The 24,622-nt window shown below is 45.0% G+C and overlaps 1 protein-coding gene across 1 annotated transcript in view; it reads right to left on the reverse strand.

Annotated features, from left to right (window-relative positions):
• The window catches only part of ST7L (suppression of tumorigenicity 7 like), a 235,095-nt gene that overhangs the window by 41,928 nt on the left and 168,545 nt on the right, over positions 1 to 24,622 (reverse strand). Inside the window, exon 14 of the mRNA XM_075333615.1 lies at positions 4,846 to 4,985. Coding sequence (XP_075189730.1) covers positions 4,846 to 4,985 — 140 coding nt within the window. The remainder of the gene's footprint in view (positions 1 to 4,845; positions 4,986 to 24,622) is intronic.

Genomic DNA, 24,622 nt, shown 5'->3' on the forward strand with positions numbered 1-24,622 from the left:
TTACAAAAGTCTAAACGTGAATATTGATAGAGTAGATATTGTGTGGCTTCCTCTACATTGAGAATAGGTAGTGTTCCTTGCATGTTTTTGGTATTAATAGTGAAACCTTTGTGGTTGAATCCTACTGATCACTATTTTATAAATTATAATAACCAATTTAAAAAAAAAAATTGTAAATCCTTCTATATAATGTACAAAAAAGTCTTATGCAAAATCAAGGATAGAGCATAATGATTCCATAAGCTGCAGCAAAATGGTTGACTATTTCAGCAGCTTACAGTGTTTGAACAGCTTGCACTTGGGGTAACAACAGCATGATCGGCTGTAAAAAAATTGAAAAAGCCCACCCATCCTCCCCTGGAAGTGATCTGTTTATGGTTGGCTGCATGTGGGCGTAGACCCGAACTGCCCAATTAGTGACTTCCATTGGGGTTCAGGTCAAGTCCGGGTCCCAAACCGAACTTTATCTCATGTCCGGCTGAACCGAATTTCCACGAGTTTGCTCATCTCTGTGAGAAACCTGACACATCAGCTGATATCTGGAAAAACAATGTGATCTGCAGTCTGAAATCAGATGTGCCCAATTGACACCCCACTGACCATCAGTAAGCTAGCGCCCCCTACATATTACATGGTTGGCTAAAACAGTCCATATTGGCAGATGTTAGTCTAATGTGTATGGGGGCCTTACCCTGATGGAGGAGTGCACAATCCATTATGGGGGTAGTCACTACTTTTAAATGTATGCACACAAAGTGCTGCTACACTACTTCATATGTATATAAAGTAGTCCCGTTGCATGTACCTATTCACAATTCCTTCTTTCCATTAGGAGAATCTAGTGAGATTTGTTTTTTGTAGCATATGATTAGCCCATAGGTCACTGCAGCTCATGGCTCCTTTTGGAGCATCAGTCTGAATTCCCGAAAAAAGGTATTTATTGACTTCATTGATATAAGCAAGAGTCCAAAATATAACTTCCGTTTGGTCTCCTTTCACGCAGTGTCAATCGCCAAACAGGGGCCAAAGTTTTACATTTTGGACACTACTTGCCTCACTAAAGTCAGGAACTTCTTAGGGGCCACGAATCTCATTTTTCTTGGATCCAGATGGAAGCTTCTAATGGTGATGTGATTGGGCAAAGACAAGCAATCGGAACCCAACCTAATGCTAAGGATATAAAGCACTATCAGGCTTCAAACAGAGTTTTGCCCCTGCATTGATGTGGTAGGATTGATATGATGCTTGTGATTCGTATCTATAGGCTTTAAATATTTACACAGTAAATGATATGTAACGAAGAATAGTACTTTAAACAAAAAAGGGCAGAATAAACTGAGCAAAGACCCAAAGAAAACTCTAAAAACTCTATAGCCGTTGTTACAGTATACAACCAACACTTAAGATATACTGTACATATCTTACATCGCATAAGATATAGGTTACATAGCCAAAAGCAGTGTATCTAATGAGACCAGTTCATATTCCATAGTAGAGAAAGAAAGAATGCATGTGGTACTACATGAAGGTAAGCTTCTTTTATAATGTCACCCTCAAAAATACGCAAAACAAGGAGTGTATATTCCCAGTCCGGGCATCCTACGGATGGATGGCATTACACAACACAAGACAGACATGTAATCACGGCATGTACAGATATGGCCGCAGCTGTGAGGCTGTCCATGCGCCGTTCTCCCTCAGACAGACAGAAGACAGTGTTTATAGAGAAAACTAAATTGATTGTAAGCAGGGTTTGTTTAGGGGGCTTGGAAACTACCAGTTTATCTTGGCAATAGTATATGTAAGGAATTTTGCTCTGTTTGATATATGTTTATATCCCATGCTACCTATTTCTCAAGACTGTTTTTACATTTAATTCTGATTGTCACGCTCTTAACCTCTTCTTTACAGCTTCACACGGAGCATAAGATACTATACTGTGCGTCCTCCTCTATTAACCCTCCACTAATCCCAGGGCAAATATGAGGATCACCCCAAGCATTTTAACCCCATCCTATCTGGATTGAGCACTACGAGACAGCGATATACACAGCGGAATAAAGTGCTCCCGCAAGATGACAGAACGTTGAGTTCCTGAGCCCCATTTGACTCTCATCTGTAAAAGCGTGCAATCCAGTTAACATAGTCCTAGAGGAACTGATGGAGCAGATAGCTAAGCCCGTGCTTACAATACAGCCAGCAAGGGACTGCAGAGGAATTAATCACAGCCATGTCCAACTGCATTTTTTCACTTAACGCATAGCAGAAGTTTGGAGAAAGGAGGCCCCATTGCCAGGCGTGCAACTGCTTTGACAAAAATTAGTACACAGATCCAGGAAGAAATATGTTTTGTTAATTTAACCCCTCCAGGTGCAAAGTGATATTTAAAAGCTGTGGATAATCTTTATTGGGACGGTCAATCTTTTAATCGATCTATTAAATATATATTCCTCTGCATGGACTTCATAAAAGGGGCTACTTGTTGGCTCCCAGCCCTTATACATTCAGGCAGATGTGGCCAGGTAGTTCTGTCACTAGCGGCACAGCAGTCTATGGTTTGCTCTCGGAGGGCGAGTGCGGGCTGGTGCTTATATTTTCTGAACGTATAAATGCTTGATCCATTCAAGATGAGCAAACACTGTGTATACTGCGTCAATTCTGTACACTGAGGTGCAGTGCAATTCTAATCTAAATGAAATAAATGCTATACAGATCAGGCGAAAGCACTGTAACACATCATATTAGCAATATTATTTTAAAAGCAGCCCCAGGCGCCTTGCTTTGGAAATGTCCTCAATGTTTTAAAAAAACAAACTTCTATTTACTGTGCTGCTGATTGTGCTCCTTACCTCACTCCCAAGCCCTGGATCCCAATCTCACTAATATCCTCAGTCAGATCTGGTCTTGATGATCTAATTAGTACTAATCACAAAATCACTATAACATAATGCTCACAGGCTGAGGCAGAACTATTTACAGATCTGATGCCTCTGTCACTCCAGCTCTATTCCCAGCCTCATAAGAAGAATTATATTCTTATAGCGCCATATTTATTTTTAATAAAATTTCCATTAGTTCTTTATTTTTTTCTATTTCTGGAAATCCCCTTCAAGGAGCGTGCTGTACGAGCAGACTCTACGATTTACAGCCTGGTTGCACCGCCATGAAGCTGACTAGGTAGCTAGAGCCAGGCAGCGTCAGTCTTTATGTAGTCATCACAAACTGCAAAGGAAAAGCTTCCTCTGCCCACTGCCTGTGAGAAAGGCACAAGCTTCTTGCAAAGCAGAAAGCCGGGGACTGGGAGTAGTGCGCTTCTAAAGATACTGCTTGAGAAAATTCCTTTAAATTACAGACTCTATATTTTTTAAGATATTTTATAACTTATGACCTTGTGGACTCGCTGTGCCTTAGGCTACTTTCACACTTGCGTTGAACGGTATCCGTTGCATTGCGTTGTGTGACGGATGCAACGGATGTGTTGCATATAGTGGCACAACGGATGCAACGGATGCTGCAAAACAACGCAATCCGTTTTGGTTTTTTTTACAGTTTTACCGTCGGCAGACTATTGTGAACGATCAGCTGATCGCTAACAGTAGTCAGCCGCCGGGTGATCAGCCGATCACTCACAGTAGCCGGCCGCCGGGTGATCAGCTGATCACTCACAGTAGCCGGCCGCCGGGTGATCAGCTGATCACTCACAGTAGCCGGCCGCCGGGTGATCAGCTGATCGTTCGGTCGCCGACAATGTGTGCGGGGGGCGGAGTGCGAAGTGTGTGGAGCCGAGCGGGGCCATGGCTGAGGAAGTCAGTGCCGTGGGGACTGCATCGCTGGGGGACAGGTGAGTGAGTGTGAGAGTGTGTGTGTGTGTGTGTGTGTGTGTGTGTGTGTATACATACGGAGTGCGGGAGGGGGCCGGGCCGAGCGGGGAAGTGTCGGGCTCCCGGCACACGTAACCAGGGTTCCTTGGTTACCCGATGTGTACCCTGGTTACGGGTGCAGGGAGCCAGAGAGAGCATGCGCAGTGAAATCCAAAGGATTCCGCTGCTCAAAAAAAGTTACCTGCTGCGTTCCTTCCGCCCGACGCAGCGTCAAAATAACGACGCTGCGTCGTCCAGCGGATGCAACACTGACACTTGCGTTATAGTGCGTCATCCATACAAGTCTATGGAGAATAGCGCAGTGCGTTAACGGACTGTGCTAGTCTCCATAGTGACAGACTCCGCTGAACGCAAGTGTGAAAGTACCCTTAGTCAGTGTATGGCAGAGCTGGGAAAGCATGAATAGCAAGCACTGTGCAATCTGGGCCGTGTATTCGGCACTCAAACTGTACAGAAGATTGAAGGAAATCTCTGCAAGCCAGGGAGAACATATTATTAGTGATGAGAGAGCACTACTATGCTCGGTACTCATTAAGAGCAGTTGGATGCTCGAATGGGAGCAACTTAAGCAACAGAGTATAATGGATTTCCCGGAAAAATGCTCAACTTCCTATTGACTTCCATTATACTGGAGTGCTCGAGTCGCACCCATCCAGCATGGTACAGCTTGTTCATCACAACATATAAACTCTATGGAGATATTGTCCTGGCTGGATTTCAACCAATAACTCACAACCCACAATAAGCATTGAGCTTCTACAGCCGATAAAGAAAGGCCAAGTAACTTTGTAATGTAAACCCTTTGTAATATTCTATGGAGCTAGGAAATAGTTCCTAGTCACACAGCGTTTACTTTTAAAAGTAAAAATTAGAATGTGCACCATAAACTATAATTACTGCTCATTTTAAACTTCAATGCACATTAAGTGGTTTATGAAGAATATTCTGGTACCTTGATACTTACTGCTTTTGCAAAAACTCCCATGAGTTCTGGGAACTGGTGGGTGAGAAGAGCTAGCATTGCAGTGAAAGAACACAGCCCGGCGGTGAAATGAATGAAGAACGGCAACTCTTTCTTTGGATATACAGAAACTTCATGAAACGCTGTGTAAAGATACAGAAATGTTACAATACTTGAATGTTAATGCCCTATTCATTATATCAAGTTTCTATAATATGAAGAACACGAATACATCTGCTCAGCTATGCTCCTCCTTGATTTGGCATAACCGATGCATGAACACATATGATGCTAGGAACCTCAAAAATTTTGCATTTTAACCAGCCATCATCAAATTTTCAGATTTGCATAAGTAATTTTTTTACATTATCTATTGTCAAAAACAATGTTTGCTTTTCAATTACAAATGGACGATCCCAACTGGCAGGCTTTACTGCTATAAACAGAAATTAAAGGCAATTACCTTGATGTCACTACATTATTTCAACTAAGCATACAATAGTGCACAGGGAGTGTTCAGTCATACTAGAGCATGTCTTTAGCAGAGGCAATCTAGGCTGACAACCTTGAGGTCCTTAATGCACCACTCCACCTTTTTTATAGTTCATTGCTGGAGTGGTGCTTTAAATGTAAGTCTCCTGCTACCTGTCTTATACTCTGTGATTTGTGACCTGCCGGAAGCTTTAGTGTTTCATGCCTTGTTCTGGCTCTTAATGACTTGCATTGAGACCTTGTGGTATAACGTCTGGCCAGTCAGAAGTTACGGGGACAAGAGAATGTTGCGGGAGCAGAGTGGCACTGAAAAACAATGAAGCCGCCGGAAGGGGAGTATATGACGGGGCAGAAGACTAAAGGCCACTTTACACGCTGCGATATTGCTACCGATATCGCTAGCGTGCGTACCCGCCCCCATCGGTTGTGCGTCGCGGGCAAATCGCTGCCCGTGGCGCACAACATCGCTTGGACCCGTCACACTACTTACCTGCCTAGCGACGTCGCTGTGACCGGTGAATCGCCTCCTTTCTAAGGGGGCGGTTCGTTCGGCGTCACAGCGACGTCACTAAGCGGCCGCCCAATAGAAGCGGAGGGGCGGAGATGAGCGGGACGTAACATCCCGCCCACCTCCTTCCTTCCTCATTGCCGGCGGCCGCAGGTAAGGTGAGGTTCCTCGTTCCTGCGGTGTCACACATAGCGGTGTGTGCTGCTGCAGGAGCGACGAGCAACATCGTACCTGTAGCAGCAACGATATTTGGGAACTGGACAGCGTCTCAACAAGCAACGATAAGGTGAGTATTTTTGCTCTTTAGCGGTCGCTCGTACGTGTTACACGCAACGACGTCGCTAACGAGGCCGAATGTGCGTCACGAATTCCGTGACCCCAACGACATTGCGTTAGCGATGTCGTTGCGTGTAAAGCGGCCTTTACATTTAAAGCACCATTCCAGCACTTAAAAAAAACAAGTATGCTGGAGTGGTGCTTTAACAGACCTGTCAGCAGATCCAAAGTGGCTAGTTTTTGCTCATATTTAATTCCCGCTATTCCCCTGAATACTCCAGGGTTTTTTTTTTTTTTTTAATTAATGATACGATTGCAGACATATGGAGCTTTTATATAGTGCTAATTTTCATGGCCTTTCATGGCACACAGAATTACTGTATCTGGGCGTGTGTCTTTAGGCTGCTCTACATTATTACCCTGTGAGACATACCTTTTAAGTAAAATGATAAAAAGTAGCACTGAATAAAAAAGGCCTCTCTGGAACTGTATGGCAGATTTTTAAAGAGAAAACCCCCCAGAACAATCATAGGAACAGGTGAAATAAAATAATTGCAGAAACTAGACACTTTTGACCTGATGAAAGAGCCTCCTTAAATAGATGCTCATATGTATTATAGGATTTAATTGTGTCACAAGGGTCCAACACATTGTAAATATTAACAAGAGCATTATCAGTCTGACTTTTTACTTAGAGTGAGCTGTGGAGGCCGAGAAAGCTACTGAACTCAACAAAGAGAAAAAGTCATCAGATTTTTAAACAGTGTTCTTCCCTAAAGGTACCGTCACACTAAGCGACGCTCCAGCGATCCCACCAGCATCCTGACCTGGCAGGGATCACTGGAGCGTCGCTACATGGGTTGCTGGTGAGCTGTCACACAGGCAGATGTCACCAGCAACCAGTGACCAGCCCCCAGCCAGCAGCGACGCGTGGAAGCGATGCTGCGCTTGGAAACTAAGGTAAATATCGGGTCACCAACCCGATATTTACCGTGGTTACCAGCGCACACCGCTTAGCGCTGGCTCCCTGCACTCCTAGCCAGAGTACACATCGGGTTAATTACTCGATGTGTAGTCTGGCTATGTGTGCAGGGAGCCAGCACTGACAGCGTGAGAGCGGCGGACGCTGGTAACGAAGGTAAATATCGGGTAACCAAGGAAAGGGCTTCTTGGTTACCCGATATTTACATTGGTTACCAGCGTCCGCAGAAGCCGGCTCCCTGCTCACTGCACATTCAGTTGTTGCTCTGTCGCTGTCACACACAGTGATGTGTACTTCACAGCGGGAAAGCAACAACTAAAAAATGGTCCAGGACATTCAGCAACAACCAGCAACCTCACAGCAGGGGCCAGGTTGTTGCTGGATGTCACACACAGCAACATCGCTAGCAACATCGTTTTGCGTAACAAAAGTCGTGCCTCAGCAGCGATGTTGCTAGCGATGTTGCTTAGTGAGACGTGGCCCTTACTCACTAGGTGTCATGGAGACTTCAGACTCTGTTCACATTGCAGTCTCACAGGCAACCTGATGCTTAGTTGCTCAGCCAGAATCAGGTGCCGACTGTTTTGTGCTCTCTGGTCATCGGTTTACTAGGAGTAAGTTAATTCCTGCTAGCTGGTGAATTGCTGCTGGGGTCAGAGGTTGCTGATGTCCTATCACAGCTGCCTCCACCAAATAAAAAATGGTGTAACTTAGCCTCACATGCTGAATATAGCTCCAGCTTTGCTCCAGTGATACCAATCTTTGTGCGTGGTAATCCAGTGTTGGTAAACTGTTGTATGCTATTTGATGTGTGGTGAAGATATCGTTGTTATTTATTTGCTCCCTGTACTTTATTTCTCCCTGAACACATATTGTCTTTTCCCCTGTGTGTGCTTGCAGTGAGTTTGAGTCTTGGTTTCGCCTATCTGTCAGCATTTGTGGGATTCATTACTCTTGTCCCAGCCCTCCATGGTGGTGGGAGAGAGGGGGTGTTAGACATGGGCTACTCAGCAGTTAGGGCAACGCTCGTGGTCTAGACCTCACCGCCATCTGACTTACCTCTCGAATAAAGGACAGTTTAGAGTCCCTAGTCTGAGGGCCACTCTAGGTGCCCCTAATCCTAGTTACCAAGTCATATCAGTGACACATATCCTCTAAGGCAGTGTTCCACAACTCCAGTCTTGAAGATCCACCAACAGTACATGTTTTCTAAGATTTCCATAACATTACACAGGTGTTAGTCATCATCTGTGTACGTATATTATCATCTGTGCAGTACTAAGGAAATCCTGAAAATATGCACTGCTGGTAGCTCTTGAGGACTGAAGTTGGGCAACTCTGCTCTAAGATATTGCACTGTGTATGCTTTGGTACATTGTACTTGGGGGGGGGGGGGACATAGTTAAGGAAAAGGATCTGCTGCTAAATATCACAGAACGTGAAGAGGTTTTCTGCAGTCCATATGCAGCAGAATAGAGCTGCTAATGTTGGCACGATGGCCACATTATTAGTCACGTGGTTTTAAATGTTATGGCTGATTGGAGTAGTCAGGCAATGTGCCATCAAACTGCATCTAAGAAATGGCCTTCACCCAGGCAGGGTGAGTGAACTTGAAGTAAATTTCCAAATTTTGTTATTTCCAGTGTTGAAAGGTATGAATTAGACTGGGAAGTTGTTGGTCAGTTATAAACATTTCAGCACAATTATCAAGAAATATGTCTGTAATATTTTAATATCAACAGTCATGCAGTAACTTTTCCTTGGCATGAACATTCATTTCACAAGGTGAATGCCAATGAAGCCTCTTTTTCTAAGCATCTATTGTGTACACGGGTAATATATTAAACAATGGATGCCATTACAAGCTGTCCTATTGCTTAAAACCAGAGGAGAGATAACTGGACCGCTGTGTTGAGAATCGGGCCAAACAGGCCAGCACCTCATCTTGCCTTTAGGAGTTTGAAAATATTTCCCAACTAGGAAAAACTCCCAAGTCAAAAGCAAATGCATTTTCCATCAATCAGTATGCGACGGTGTCAAGTATGAAATCAAATTACATGTCTAAGCCTAAAATATCACAGCTTGGCAGCCTCTAATGTGCTTTATAAGAACCAATTTTGTGTTTAGATTGGAATCTGACATCTCTTGAAAGTGATGAGAATGGGTTATGTCCATACTTTGTAATTGCAACAGAGAAGACTATAAGTTTAGGCTCCCTTCACATGCTCATAATACATGAGAATCTGGTGCCAGTGTCTGCAGTGTTTTCCATCAGTGTGTCATCAGTGTGCCAGCCGAATTTTCCCGGTATGAATAAAGAAAGAATGAAATGAGAAAGCTTCTCCTATACTACCCGTACAGTGCGCAGATGGTACACTGATTATACACAGATGCCATCATGTGCTATACATGTTTTTCATGGACCGTAGACTTGTATTTGCCCTTGTCATCCATGCTGCTAGAAAAAAAACATGGACATGTGAAGATCACCATAGGTTATAATGGGTATGTGTGGTATCCATGAAAAAAAAAAAATCGAAAAATGGATGCCAATCTTACATTTGAAATAAGCCTAAGGCTGAGTGATCTAGAACATCAGGACAGCGTATAAAATGTTGACATGAGAGAAGAGACATAAGGGTGCTGTACACGCTGCGACATCGCTAACGATATATCGTCGGGGTCACGGTGTTTGTGACGCACATCCGGCGTTGTTAGCGACATCGCAGCGTGTGACAGCTAGGAGCGACGATCAACGATCGCAAAAACGTCAAAAATCGTTGATCGTTGACACGTCGCTCCTTTTCATAATATCATTGGTGGTGCATGCCGTTGGTTGTTCGTTGTTCCTGCGGCATCACACATCGCTATGTGTGACACCGCAGGAACGACGAACATCTCCTTACCTGTATCCTCCGGCAATGAGGAAGGAAGGTGGTGGGTGGGATATTCCGCCCGCTCATCTCCGCCCCTCCACTTCTATTGGACGGCTGCTGTGTGACGTCCCTGTGACGCCGCACGAACCGCCCCCTTAGAAAGGAGGCGACTTGCCGGCCACAGCAACGTTGCAGGGAAGGTAACTCCGTGTGACGGGTGTAAGAGATGTTGTGCGCCACGGGCAGCGATTTGCCCTTGACTCACAACCGCAAGGGGCGGTTACGCTCGCTAGCGATATCGATAGCAATATCGCAGTGTGTAAAGTGCCCTTTAGTATCTCTGTGTGTGTGGGAGGGTGGTAAGTTGTAAAGCTCAAGTAATGTCTTTTATTAATTAGTCTTCTGGAGTACAACCTTATATAGGATATGTTCTCATGCAGCATTTTTGTGCAAATTAAAGAGGTTACCTACTACTTTTATATTGATGGCCAATTCTTAGGATAAGCTAATCTGATCAGCCAGGGTCCGACAACCCCAACGATCAGCTGTTCTTTTTGTCGGCGGATGAAGCAGCTGGCCAGAAATGCTCAGTTCTGGAGCTGCTCCGTCTTCTGATGGTAACCATGTCTGGATACTGAACATCTGTCTCCTATTGATTTGAATGGGAGGGGGATGTGCAGTACCTGACCAGGAGCGCTATTAGTTGACGGGGCAGGTTCTGGAACTGAGCATTTCTGGCTGCCTGCTGTCACAGCCGATCAGTGGGGGTGCGATGTGTTGCACCACAGCCGATCAGACATTGATGATCTATTCTAAGGGGTACTTTGCACACTATGATATCGCAGGTGCGATGTCGGTGGGGTCAAATCGAAAGTGATGCAAATCCAGCGTCGCTATCGATATCATAGTGTGTAAATCCTTTAGAATACGATTAACGAGCACAAAAGCGTCGTAATCGTATCATCGGTGTAGTGTCTGATATTTCTATAATTACGCTGCAGCGACGGTACGATGTTGTTCCTCGTTCCTGCGGCAGCACACATCGCTGTGCGAGAAGCCGCAGGAGCGAGGAACATCTCCTACCTGCGTCACCGCGGCTCACGCCGGTTATGCGGAAGGAAGGAGGTGGGCGGGATGTTTACGTCCCGCTCATCTCCGCCCCTCCGCTTCTATTGGCCGCCTGCCGTGTGACGTCGCTGTGACGCCAAACGACTCGCCCCCTTAGTAAGGAGGCGGGTCACCGGCCAGAGCGACGTCGCAGGGCAGGTGAGTGCATGTGATGCTGCCGTAGCGATAGTGTTCGCTACGGCAGCGATCACAAGATATCGCTGCTGCGACGGGGGCGGGGACTATCGCGCTCGGCATCGCAAGCATCGGCTTGCGATGTCGTAGTGTGCAAAGTACCCCTAAGAATAGGCCATCAATGTAAAAGCAGTGGACAACCTCTTTAAAAGCCGCTTTTTACAGTACCAGCATAAGGTATGATATTTCGGAAATCTTGTGCACACACGTTTTTTTTGCTGACTAAATTTGAGAACTGCAGCGTTTTCTAAATCTACAGCACGTCAACTTTTTCAGCTTTATGTGCAGCTTTGTTTTCACCTGCAGAAGCAAAGAAAAACTGAAAAAACGCAGCAAGAACACAATGGGTGTTTTTTTGCAGTGTTTTTGGTGTATAAAACTAACATGGTATCCGCACCCAAAAAAATGTTAAAAATGTGGCAAAAATGGGCAATTTGAACAAAACATTGTTACAGCCAAGAGAGCAGGTTTTGGCTGCATAAAAAAATCCTATATAAGGTTGTACTCCAAAAGACTAATTAATAAAAGACATTACTTGAGCTTTACAACTTACTCCCCTCACACACACAGAGATACGAATACAGAAAACTACTTTTATGTCACTGATTTGAAAGTAGAGGCTCACCCAATACATAAAATATATACGGTATATCTAGACGAATAAGGAGAGAGAAACATGATCCCCTTTCTTACAATTTATAAGTACAAATTTAATTACTATCTATTTGAATGTAACAGCATCAAGTGCAACACTATTTGGAACATTTAGGAAAAATCTGTTAAGAGGTCATCTCCATTTGGTCAGGGGTCTCAAACTGGCTTGGTATAAGGCTGGGTATAAGGCTGGGTATAAGGGCCGCACATAGAAAAAAAAATTTGCAGGGGCCGCATTCTTTGCAGGACAAAGTGACATTTTTAGTGATACCATATTTTTTTCTATACATCTTTGGATCACTTTCTTGAACATTTTTTGCTTGTTTAATATAACAAATGTGCACTTTTTGTTCAAGTTCATATCAGATAAAGCATTTTTAATGGTGAAAATGTTTTTTTAATGCTTTATTTTGATTTATTTTTTTTTACATTTTATCCCCTTATTGAAGGTAGTATTGTTTTACAATTAGCAGTATTATATAGCTTGGCCAACATCTTGTAGTAATGTTCCCCATACTTGTGCCTTGTAGTAATGTCCCCCATCTTTGTGCACTGTAGTAATGTGCCAATCCTTGTGCCCTGTAGCAATGTGCCCATCCTTGTGAATTGTAGTAATGTCCCCAATCCTTGTGCCCTGTAGTGCTGTGCCCCATCCTTGTGCCCTGTACTAATGTCCCTCATCGTTGTGCCCTGTAGTACTGTTCACTAGAGTTGAGCGCGGTTCGTGGTTCGAGGTTCTCCAGTTCTAGGCTCGAGTGATTTTGGGGGCTGTTCGAGATCGAACTAGAACTCGAGCTTTTTGCAAAAGCTCGATAGTTCTAGATACGTTCGAGAACGGTTCTAGCAGCAAAAAGCAGGGCTTTTTACAGCTACAGTGTGCAGGAGCCATCGCTGGCAGCCTGCCAGAAGCTGGTAACCAAGATAAACATCGGGTATCCAAGCAAAGCGCTTTGGTTAGTAACCCGATGTTTATCCTAGTTATGTGCAGGAAGCCCACACTTCCCCGCTCAGCTCGCTCCGCCCCCTCCTGCCCGCGGCATGTATTGTACACACGTACACACACACACACACACACACACACACACATATGGTCCCGCTCGGCTTACCTGCGGTGATGAAGTCCCGACCTCAGCGCTGTCACTTTCCTCCATGGCCGCCGCTTGTTACATCACCTTCTCTCGCTTCCGACCCGAGACTGACTAGCGGTGACGTCACGGGCCTCTCGCGATACTTGGTGTGAAGGCGCCGGTCATTGAACTCAGTGACAGGGGCTGTCAGTGTGCTGGAGATCAGCGCAGGTAATGTACCTCGCTGACAGCAGCACTTGTCATGCCCTGCAGTGACCTGGGCTGACCCATTGATGTTAGCTCAGGTCACTGCATTGCTCTCCCAGCCAATGGGGAACATCCTGCTCTTCATTGACTGGGACAGTGTGGATCGTCATGGCAACCCCTTGGATTACACCAGACCTGGATTTGTTTTTCATTCTAATAAATTGGTTAAAGAGGGAATGTTTTGGGGAGTGTTTTTTCAAATAAAAATGTGGTTGTCGTCTATTTTTTTTTATTACTGACTGGGTTGGTGATGTCGGGTATCTGATAGACGCCTGACTTCACCAACCCCAGGGCTTGATGCCAGGTGACATTACACATCTGGTATTAACCCCATATATTACCCCGTTTGCCACCGCACCAGGGCGCGGGATGAGCTGGGGCGAAGCACCAGGATTGGCGCATCTAATGGATGCACCACTTCTGGGGCGGTTGCGGCCTGCTATTTTTAGGCTGGGGAGAGTCCAATAACCACGGACCTCCCTAGTCTGAGAATATCAGGCCCCAGCTGTCTGCTTTACCTTGGCTGGTGATCCAATTTTGGGGGACCCCTATGTGTTTTTTTTTTTTAATTATTTATTTAATTTAAAATAGCGTGGGGTGCCCTCAGTTTTGGATTACCAGCCAAGGTGAGGTTGCCAGCTGTGGTCTGCAGGCTGCAGCCGTCTGCTTTACCCTAGCTGGCTACAAAACTAGGGGGAACCCTACGTCATTTTTTTTTTTCATTTTTTTGGCTAAATACAAAGCTAAGCACCCCTTAGTGCCACATGAAAGGCACCAAAGGGTGCTCCACTTTTTCTCCACTTTTTCTACATTTTTTCTCCACTTTTTCTACATTTTTTCTCCACTTTTTCTCCACTTTTTCTACATTTTTTCTCCACTTTTTCTCCACTTTTTCTCCATTTTTTCTCCACTTTTTCCCCACTTTTTCTCCACTTTTTCACCACTTTTTCTCCATTTTTTCTCCATTTTTTCTCCACTTTTTCTCCACTTTTTCTCCATTTTTTTCTCCATTTTTTCTCCACTTTTTCTCCACTTTTTCACCACTTTTTCTCCATTTTTTTCTCCACTTTTTCTCCACTTTTTCTCCACTTTTTTCTCCACTTTTTTACCACTTTTTCACCACTTTTTCTCCATTTTTTCTCCACTTTTTCTCCACTTTTTTCTCCATTTTTTCTCCACTTTTTTCTCCACTTTTTCTCTACTTTTTCTCCACTTTTTTCTCCACTTTTTCTCCACTTTTTTCTCCACTTTTTCTCCACTTTTTCACCACTTTTTCTCCATTTTTTTCTCCACTTTTTCTCCACTTTTTCCTCCACTTTTCTCCACTTTTTCTCCACTTTTTCTCCACTTTTTCTCCATTTTTTTCTCCACTTTTTTCTCCACTTTTTTTCTCCACTTTTTCACCACCTTTTCTCCACTTTTTCTCCACTTTTTATCCACTTTTTCTCCACTTTTTCTCCACTTTTTCTCCACTTTTTTCTCCATTTTTTTCTCCACTTTTTCTCTACTTTTTCTCCATTTTTTCTCCACTTTTTCTCCACTTTTTCTCCATTTTTTTCTCCATTTTTTCTCCACTTTTTCTCCACTTTTTCTCCGTTCTTTTTCTATGGTCGGTCTACCCATTAGCTCTGCCATGCATACTGTAGCTCTACACCTACTGCATATGTTACTTTATGATTGACATCTCTTTCGTACCAGAGCTGTCTAAGTCTACTCTGACCCCATATTTGTCATTACTATATTGTCCTTGTACTGTATTATGACATTTGTATCATGTGTTTCATTTCTTGCTGTGTTGCAATTTTTTTGCTGCATCCCAATTGTACCTCTACATTGTTCGAGTTTATGTTATTGTTCTCTCACTCTTATGTGATACTGATTATTGTCATTTTTCATGATTACATGCAGATAAGTCCAATCTGACGAAGGCTCAGGCCGAAACGTCATTTGTAACTTGTTTTGGACAAAAACATATATGCTTATGAAAAAATTTTTTTTCTTAATACGGACCAATAAAGAGTGATTTTGCATTACTATCCGTTGTGACTTACTGACTTAGTCTGGGAGATTTCGAGTGCCGAGGTTACTCACTAATTTTATCTATTATTACCTCTGAGCACCTATATACCAGTGAGCAGAGCTTCCTCTACAGTAGTTCTCCTGATTAGGCATGCCCTTACCTCATGAGCAGGGCATTGCAGCTTTGGTAGCAACCATTACGACATGGACTCTGCTGCTGTGGACCCGAGAAGAGTGAGTGCAGATTCATTGCACCCACACTCCTCACATGAAGGGTCCGCACTCCTAGAAAATGGGGGATACGTTTCCTGAGTGTCTCCCCCCCCATATTCTAGACGGTCCAGAGTCGTCGTGGGACCCCTTTATTTTTTTTCTTACAATAAATTGGTGAAAGAGGAAATGTTTTGGGGACTGTTTTTTCAAATAAATTTCTTTTGTCGATTTTTTTTTTTGTTAGTACTGACAGTTTATGATGTTGAGTATCTAATAGACGCCATGACATCACAAACTGCTGGGCTTGATCTCAGGTTACTTTACAGCTAGTATCAACCCGATTTATTACCCCGTTTGCCACTGCACCAGGGCACGGGATGAGCTGGGGTGAAGCGCCAGGATTGGCGCATCTAGTGGATGCGCCACGTCTGGGGTGCCTGCGACCTGCTATATTTAGGCTGTGAAGGCCCAATAACTATGGACCTTCCCACCCTGAGAATACCAGACCACAGCTGTCCGCTTTACCTTGGCTGGTGATCCAATTTGGGGGGGACCCTACTTTTATTGTGTAATTATTAATATTTATAAAATAATTATAAAAAAGAGCCTGAGGGGACCTCCACATTGGATCCCCAACCACGGTAAAGCTGCCAGCTGTGGTTTTCAGGCTACAGCAGTCTGCTTTACCCTAGCTGGCTATCAAAAATGGGGGGACCCAACGTCATTTTTTTTTTAACTATTTTTTAAATAGAAAAAATTAATGGGCTTCCCTGTATTTTGATTGCCAACCAAGGTAACGGCAGGCAGATGGGGGTGGCAACCCATAGCTGTCTGCTTTATCTGCGCTGAGAATCAAAAATACCGCGGAGCGCTACGTCATTTTTTTAAAGATTTATTTTTACAGCACTGTGATGTCCAGCAATCAAAATACAGGGAAGCCCATTTTGTTTTTAGTTATTTAAATAAATAATTAAAAAAAATATGTATAGGCTCCCGCTGCATTTTTTGTATTGCTAGCTAAGGGTAATCAGAGCAGCTACTGGCTGCTAACCCCCAATGCTTGGTGTTACCTTCACTGGCAATGGAAAATACAGGGAAGCATTTTTTTTGGCAAAAAACTACAAAAAAAGGACGTGAGCTTCGCCATATTTTTGTATGCTAGCCAGGTATAGCAGGCAGGTGCTGGAAGAGTTGGATACAGCGCCAGAAGATGGCGCTTCTATGAAAATGCCATTTTCTGAGGCGGCTGCAGACTGCAATTCGCAGCAGTGGGGCCCAGAAAGCTCAGGCCAACCTGTGCTGCGGATTCCAATCCCCAGCTGCCTAGTTGTACCTGGCTGGACACAAAAATGGGGCGAAGCCTACGTCATTTGTTTTCTAATTATTTCATGAAATTCATGAAATAATAAAAAAAGGGCTTCCCTTTATTTTTGGTTCCCAGCCGGGTACAAATAGGCAACTGGGGGTTGGGGGCAGCCGTACCTGCCTGCTGTACCTGGCTAGCATACAAAAATATGGCGAAGCCCACATAATTTTTTCAGGGGGCAAAAAACTTCTGCATACAGTCCTGGATGGAGTATGCTGAGCCTTGTAGTTCTGCAGCTGCTGTCTGTCTGTATGGAGAAGAGCAGACAGCAGCTGCAGAACTACAAGGCTCAGCATACTCCATCCAGGACTGTATGCAGAATTTTTTTGCCCACCAAAAAAATGACGTGGCCTTCGCCATATTTTTGTATGCTAGCCAGGTACAGCAGGCAGCCACGGGCTGCCTCCAACCCCCAGTTGCCTATTTGTACCCGGCTGGGAATCAAAAATATAGGGAAGCCCGTTTTTTTTTAATTATTTCACTTATTTCATGAAATAATTAAAAAACAAATGACGTGGGCTTTGCCCCATTTTTGTGTCCAGCCGGGTACAACTAGGCAGCTGGGGATTGGAATCCGCAGCACAGGTTAGCCCGAGGTTTCTGGGCGCCTCTGCTGCGGATTTCAGTCCGCAGCCGTCCCAGAAAATGGCGCTCTCATAGAAGCGCCATCATCTGGCGCTGTATCCAACTCTTCCAACAGCCCTGGAGCCGGGTGGCTTGTTGGGTAATCATGAGTTAATACTGGCTTTGTTTTACTAGCCAGTATTAAGCCAGAGATTCTTAATGTCAGGCACGTTTGACCCGGCCATTAAGAATCTCCAATAAAGGGTTAAAAAAAACACCACACAGAGAAAAAATATTTTAATAGAAATAAATACACAGACACATTAGAGACTCCATCTTTATTACCCCCTGTCAGCCCTCCACGATCCTGCTCTTCTGTCTTCTTTCTTTCTAGTGTAGTAGTAGTGACGATTGTAGTGATGATGAGGTTCCCCAGCTCATCACTTGATGAGCTGGGGAACCTCATCCTCACTACAATCCTCACTAGTGTAGTAGTAGTGACGATTGTAGTGAGGATGAGGTTCACCAGCTCATCACTTGGGGCTGGGGAACCTCATCCTCACTACAATCTTCACTAGTGTAGTAGTAGTGACGATTGTAGTGAGGATGAGGTGCACCAGCCCATCATGGGCTGGGGCATCTCATCCTCACTACAATCCTCACTAGTGTAGTAGTAGTGACGATTGTAGTGAGGATGAGGTGCACCAGCCCATCATGGGCTGGGGAACCTCATCCTCACTACAATCCTCACTACAATCGGGAAGCAGCGTGCAGCCTTCACTCCGTGAGTGATCAGTGCTGGCTGTCAGCGGTAACGCTGACAGACGCGTTACCATAGCAACGGTGCTCTCGGAGCCGCGGTTAGTGGTGACGTCACCACTAACTGCGTTGCTATGGCAACGGTGATCTCCGTTAATGACCGGCTGTGTCAGCCGGTCCCTAACGGAACGGGCAGTCGACCGTGTGCTAGAGCATGTCGCCGGTACACGGCGATACACATATGTGCACCGTGTACCGGAGAGATGCACTCGCAGGTCCTACATGACGCGTCATAGTCATGTGACCAGTCTGTAGCCAATGAGATAATAGCCACGTGACTGGTCACATGGCTATTTTGACGTCACGATAGGTCCTGCATCTCTGCTGGCAGTGCCGTCACCGGGAGGATTCAGCGATCATCGGATGGAATAGCGGCAGGAGACAGAGTGCAGAAGGGATCGTGAGGACCGGTAAGTGTTATGGCAATGTTTATTAACTGTTTGTGTACATTTCTAATGCATTTTTATGTGTTTGTGATTGCCTCCCATTATAGCCTATAGGTTCGAGTTTGGTTCGTCGAACGTTCGACGAACCGAACTCGAACGGCACCCCCGTTCGGCGAACCGACCTCGAGCCGAACCGCGACCGGTTCGCTCATCTCTACTGTTCACCATCCTTGTGCCCTGTAGTACTGTTCACCATCCTTGTGCCCTGTAGTACTGTGCACCATCCTTGTGCCCTGCAGCACTGTGCCCCTGTTTATTGTAGTACTGTGCCCCATCCTTGTGCCCTGTAGTACTGTGCCCCATCCTTCTCCCCTGTAGTACTGTGCCCCATCCTTTTGCCCCATCCTTGTGCCCTGTAGTACTGTGCCCCATCCTTGTGCCCTGTAGTACTGTGCCCCTTCCTTGTGTCCTGTAGTACTGTGCCCCATCTTTGTGCCCTGTACTAATGTGCCCCATCCTTGTGCCCTGTAGTACTGTGCCCCATCCTTGTGCCCTGTAGTAATGTGCTTATCCTTTAGTAATGTCCTCATCCTGGTCCCTTATTATGCTCTCTTCACATCCGCAAAAAAACCAAATTCTTTTCACCTCTCCTGGTTCTCTCGGTGCCCTCGTACGTACCCACGATCAGTGTTAGCAGCGTTTTGGAAGCAGCATGCTTCAGCTGCATTCAAAACTCTGCAATATTCAGTACAAGCGCAGTGAATGGGATTTTTAGACATCCTGTGCCCACTGTGCTTGTTTTTCCGCAGCAAACACTGACCTGTGGTGCAGCTTTCCGAGCCGCAGCAGGTCAGTTGTTTGCTGCAAAGTCGCAAGTGTCCTTCGCAGATAGGATACAAGCAAGAGACCACAACTGCCCGAGCTCCAATCATGGGCACAAGCAGCTGCGGTCTCCTGCGGAGGAAACTTGTGGGCCCGCAGGTCAGGACCCGCTATGTCCAGGGTGCAGTGGGTCCTGATCATGAGCACTAATGCCTCTTGCAGCCGGCAGACCCCATGATCATCTCGGCCAGATGCAGCGAGCCGGCGCTGGCAGGGCTTCACTTCCTTTGAATCATTTGCGGCAGCCTGGAGCTCTAAGCACAATACCACTGGCAAGCAACCGGCCAATCAGAGGCAAGCAGGTGACGTCTTACACCGGCGGCTGCCATTGGTTTAGGCACCGCAAATGATTGAAAAGTAGTAAAGCCCTGCCAGCTCCGGCCCCCTGCATCGGGCCGCGATCATCACAGGCGATCATCACAGGGTCTGAGGGCCGCATGCAGCTTGTGGGCAGCGTGTTTCAGACCTCTGCATAGGTCATATAGATATAACAGGAGGTTTCCCATTCAAGATCGCCCTCTATGAGCCAGGGATGAATAGTGTCTTTAATTTTGCCATAGGGTATGTTCACACAGGGCTTTTTTGGTAAGTTTTTGCTGCGCTTTTTTAGCTGCAGATTTGCCTTGGTTTTATGCAAATCCATGTCTAATCCAAGTCTATGAGATTTCTAAAATCTCATGCACACAAACACCTGCAGATTTTTTCAAGACTGTTTTGTCAAATACCTGCATTTTTGCTGCAGATTTCAAAGAATGAGCATGTCAATTCTTTGCAGCGGTTTTTCATTGATACAACCCATTTTGTAGAAAAAAACGCAGCAAAAATGCCACTAAAAAACGCAGATGATTCAAAGGAGATTTCCTCCCACAAGATCAGGTTTTGGTCAGGAAAAAAAACTTATCAAAAAAGCCGTGTGTGAACATAGCCATACGAGTCATCTGTATAATCTGAGTGGCCACCACAAAATATGACATTTTCATTGCAGTGCCTTATCTCTGGATAAATACGGGTTCCCTCAGCAAAGTTGTCTGTAATAGGCCCAAACTCAACTCATAAGGGTGCTTTACACGCTGCAACATCGCTACCGATATATCGCCAGGGTCACGTCGTTAGTGATGCACATCCGACGCCGGTAGCGACATCGCAGCGTGTGATACCAAGGAGCGACGATCAACGATCGCAAAATCGCCCAAAAACGGTGATCGTTGACACTTCGCTCCTTTCCTTAATATCGCTGCAGCTGCAGGTACGATGTTGTTCGTCGCTCCTGCGGCATCACACATCGCTATGTGTGACACCGCAGGAACGACGAACATCTCCTTACCTGCGTCCACCGGCAATGCGGAAGGAAGAAGGTGGGCGGGATATTACGTCCCGCTCATCTCCGCCCCTCCGCTTCTATTGGACGGCCGCTTAGTGACGTTGCGGTGACGTCGCTGTGACGCCAAACGGACCTCCCCCTTGAAGCAGGGATTGTTCGGAGGTCACAGCGACGTCGCTGCACAAGTATGTGCGTGTGACGCTGCCGTAGAGATAATGTTCGCTACGGCAGCGATCACTAAATGTCGCACATACGACGGGGGCGGGTGCTATCGCGCTCGACATCGCTAGTAATCGCTAGCAATGTCGCAGCGTGTAAAGTACCCTACAGACATATATGAAGCTAATGAGTTCAGGTCAGAAAACCTATGGCCAATCCAACGATTTCAGTACATACACTGACCTAAACTAAGGTGTGTGAAGCCGGCCTCAACATTTTTTCGCCTACAAGAAGACAACCCCTTTAATCAGTTAGATTTGCTCAGACGTCTATTTACAGTAATGTGTCAAATTATTTTATTTTACTGGATGGAAAGTGTCTATCCGAAATTCTAGATTATTAATGCTTTGTGATGCATTAAGGAGGATATCAACCTAAACGTAGTTTTAGAAATACCACATCCACAGAGAGATAGATAGAATGATGTTTCTTCTGACTGCAGGCAGTTAGATTTCCCCTTGTCTACTGTCACCACAGATGAATAATGTCTGAAAGTTTGGGTGAAAGGAATACACTGCCCAGCAATCAGGCAGCACATACCTAGACACCAGTACTTCTCAGATTACTCAGGACTTAAGTCCAGGCCAGAACTTACAACCCAGCATAGAGAAAGAGAACGAAGCTTGGCAGGATTTACTCCACACATTTTTTTTATACAGCAGAATTAACCATATTACTTTACAAATAATGTAACGCAGAGAATCTCAGTTTAGCCATAAAAATGAAGACAATGCTTATTGACTACCGGTGATAAGTGTTTTCACAAAGTTCAGCTTTATATTGATTTATGAATAATGTAATATTGTGGACGCCTCTGGTCTTCTTATTAAAGGGCTATCTCCAAAATTAGGCTGCTTTCACACATCCGGTTTTTGCTGTGCGGCACAATCCGGCTCTTTGCAGGAAAAAACGCAACCGTTTTTTTTTTTTGCCGCCGGTTGCGTTTTTTCCGCATAGACTTTCATTAGTGCCGGATTGTGCCACATGGCCTTGCGTTCGGTCCGGTTTTTGCCGGATGCGGCATATTTAGCCCATGCGGCGGCCGGATGGAACGTTGCCTGGCACGTTTTTTTTCTCCGGCAAAAAAAACGCATCGCGCCGCATCCGGCCGATGCGGCCCTTTTTCCAATGCATGCCTATGGATGCCGGATGTGGCGCAATGCAGCAAAAACTGCATCCGGCCGCCGCATGCGGTTTTTTGCACTAAGCATGCTCAGTAGCGTGCCGCAACCGGCAAAAAAACGGACGGGCCGCATGTAAAAACTTATGCAAAGGATGCGTTTTTTTCGCCGCATCCGTTGCATAGGTTTTAGAGCCAGATTTAGCCGCACTGCTAAAACCGGATGTGTGAAAGCAGTCTTAGTATATAGCAGAGAGTTAAAGGAAACCTGTCAGGTGCAATATGCACCCAGAACAACGAGCAGTTCTGGGAGCATATTGCTAATCCCTGCCTAACTGTCTTTAGGAAAAGCATATCATCTTTTATTGTATGCTAATGAGCGAGGGGACTAGTTCCCTGGGCGTTACTTCCCCTGGCTAGTTGCTCCCATTAGCAGGTTAGTACTCCCCTGTGGGTGTGCTAACATGCTAATAAATACGCAGCGTCAGAGGATCTCACTCACCTCTCCGCTGCCATCGCCGCCCGACGCTGGATTTCGGCTCAGTGCGCATGACCTCGGAGTTTGGGTCATGCGCACTACTTCACCCGGCTTCTTAGTGCGCATGACAAACTCTGGGCCGAAATCCAGCGTCGGACACAATGGCAGCAGAGAGGTGAGTAAGATCATCCTCTGACGCTGCGCATTCATTAGCATGATAGCACACCGACAGGGGCGTACTAACATGCTAATGGGGGCGACTAGCCAGGGAAACTAACGCCCAGAAATACTTTTTCTAAAGAACTCTTTATCTATGCTATTAGATACAGGGACAGTTAAGCAGGGATTAGAAATATGCACCCAGAACTGCACGTGGTTCTGGGTGCATATTGCACCTGACAGGTTCACTTTAAAGATTAACCTTTATTATTAATCTATTATTATCCTAATATTAATGCTATTTCCAACATTGCAACATTATGCCTGCCGGCTTTATTCTGCTTCGAACATTTCTTTGTCAAGGCAATGCTGCAGAAACAATACGGTGGTGTTGATGTTCTGCACTTGTCCTGCTTGTAGTTTCTTGTTGTTTTGACCTTGGCCTAAATTCTGTCCATACAACTGCCTTAAGTTTTTGCTCCTGTTCCGAACTTCCTGATTTTGATATGGCCTACCCGCTATCCACTCCTGTCCTGCTCCTATGGACATTAGCCTTTATCTATAGAGGCCCAATTAAAAACTGCTAGGCTACCATGCACAGAACTCTGTGACAGTTATCATTTATTCAAAGGATAGGTTATATCTTACTAGTATTGAGAGTCCAACCAATGGGACCCCCACAGATCAGGAGAACAGGGCTCTGAATGCGCTGTCAGAATAGAGCAGTGGCCTTATACCACGCTAAACTTTCCTCATCAGTCCTACAGACAATAAATAGAGCGGTGGCAGACATTGATGGTCATCCCTGAATTCTTACAGAAAACTGAGAACCGTCCCCTTTGGCATGGTGATTTTGGGGTGATATGCAGTGCCTTTTGGCCTCCAAACATGGCATATTATGGCATCCAAATAGTTAAATTTCGGTCTCAAAATATTCCCAAAACTGACTATGTATATACGTTATAAGAGCCATATGACTAATGACAGATCAAATTAGTATGGAGCCAACAGAGTATCAATAGAATAAATCTTTTATGTCTTACCAGACAGTCTAATCACTACTATGAGATCGGGTCTAAACACTATAAAAAGGGTATAAAAAGGGGTCTTTTATAGTATTTAAATCACAATTTGCCAATGGCAACTAGAAACCCTAAACTAAAGACTGATCTATTAAAATTTAACTTTTAATTCATTATTTAAGATATAAAGGGACATACAGCTTAAAATCACTAAACATTGTGGTCTAACTCTGATTGGTATATAGTCGTTCCTAATAAAGTGATTCCTAATCCAGACTGACGTCTGTGAGTGATCTCTATATTAATCTTGTCATGAATGACCACTAATGCTTGCTATTTAAAAGACATGAAGCAGTAGCCTCCCCAACATGTTTCACCACACTGGCGTCATCAGGGGGCTGAGGCTAATACTGACTTACTCTGTGTTTGAGGACCTTTTATAGTCTGAACCAAATACTGACAGCAAAAGTAACCAATAGTAATCAGTGTCATATAGTGTGAGGAGAAAAAGGAGCCTATCATATTAAGAGGGGTGTGTTTCCCTTTAAATGCCACAAGATGTTTTGTCAGTTCAGCTGTCTGTTACAGCGCAGCTTGTGCATTGGCCAGATCTGTCTGACACTATATTCCCTCAAGATTGCCAAGTATTATAACCCGATCACCTTATCAGGACAGTGAATAGATTCCTATCAAAGCGTCATGAAGTATAAAAGCAATCACGATCTATCACTGTCAGTGTGATCACAGTTGGATAGCGTCCGCTCAAACCGCGCATGCGTCCGCACTTG

This window comes from Anomaloglossus baeobatrachus, chromosome 2 (assembly GCF_048569485.1).
Source record: "Anomaloglossus baeobatrachus isolate aAnoBae1 chromosome 2, aAnoBae1.hap1, whole genome shotgun sequence".
NCBI lineage: Eukaryota > Metazoa > Chordata > Amphibia > Anura > Aromobatidae > Anomaloglossus > Anomaloglossus baeobatrachus.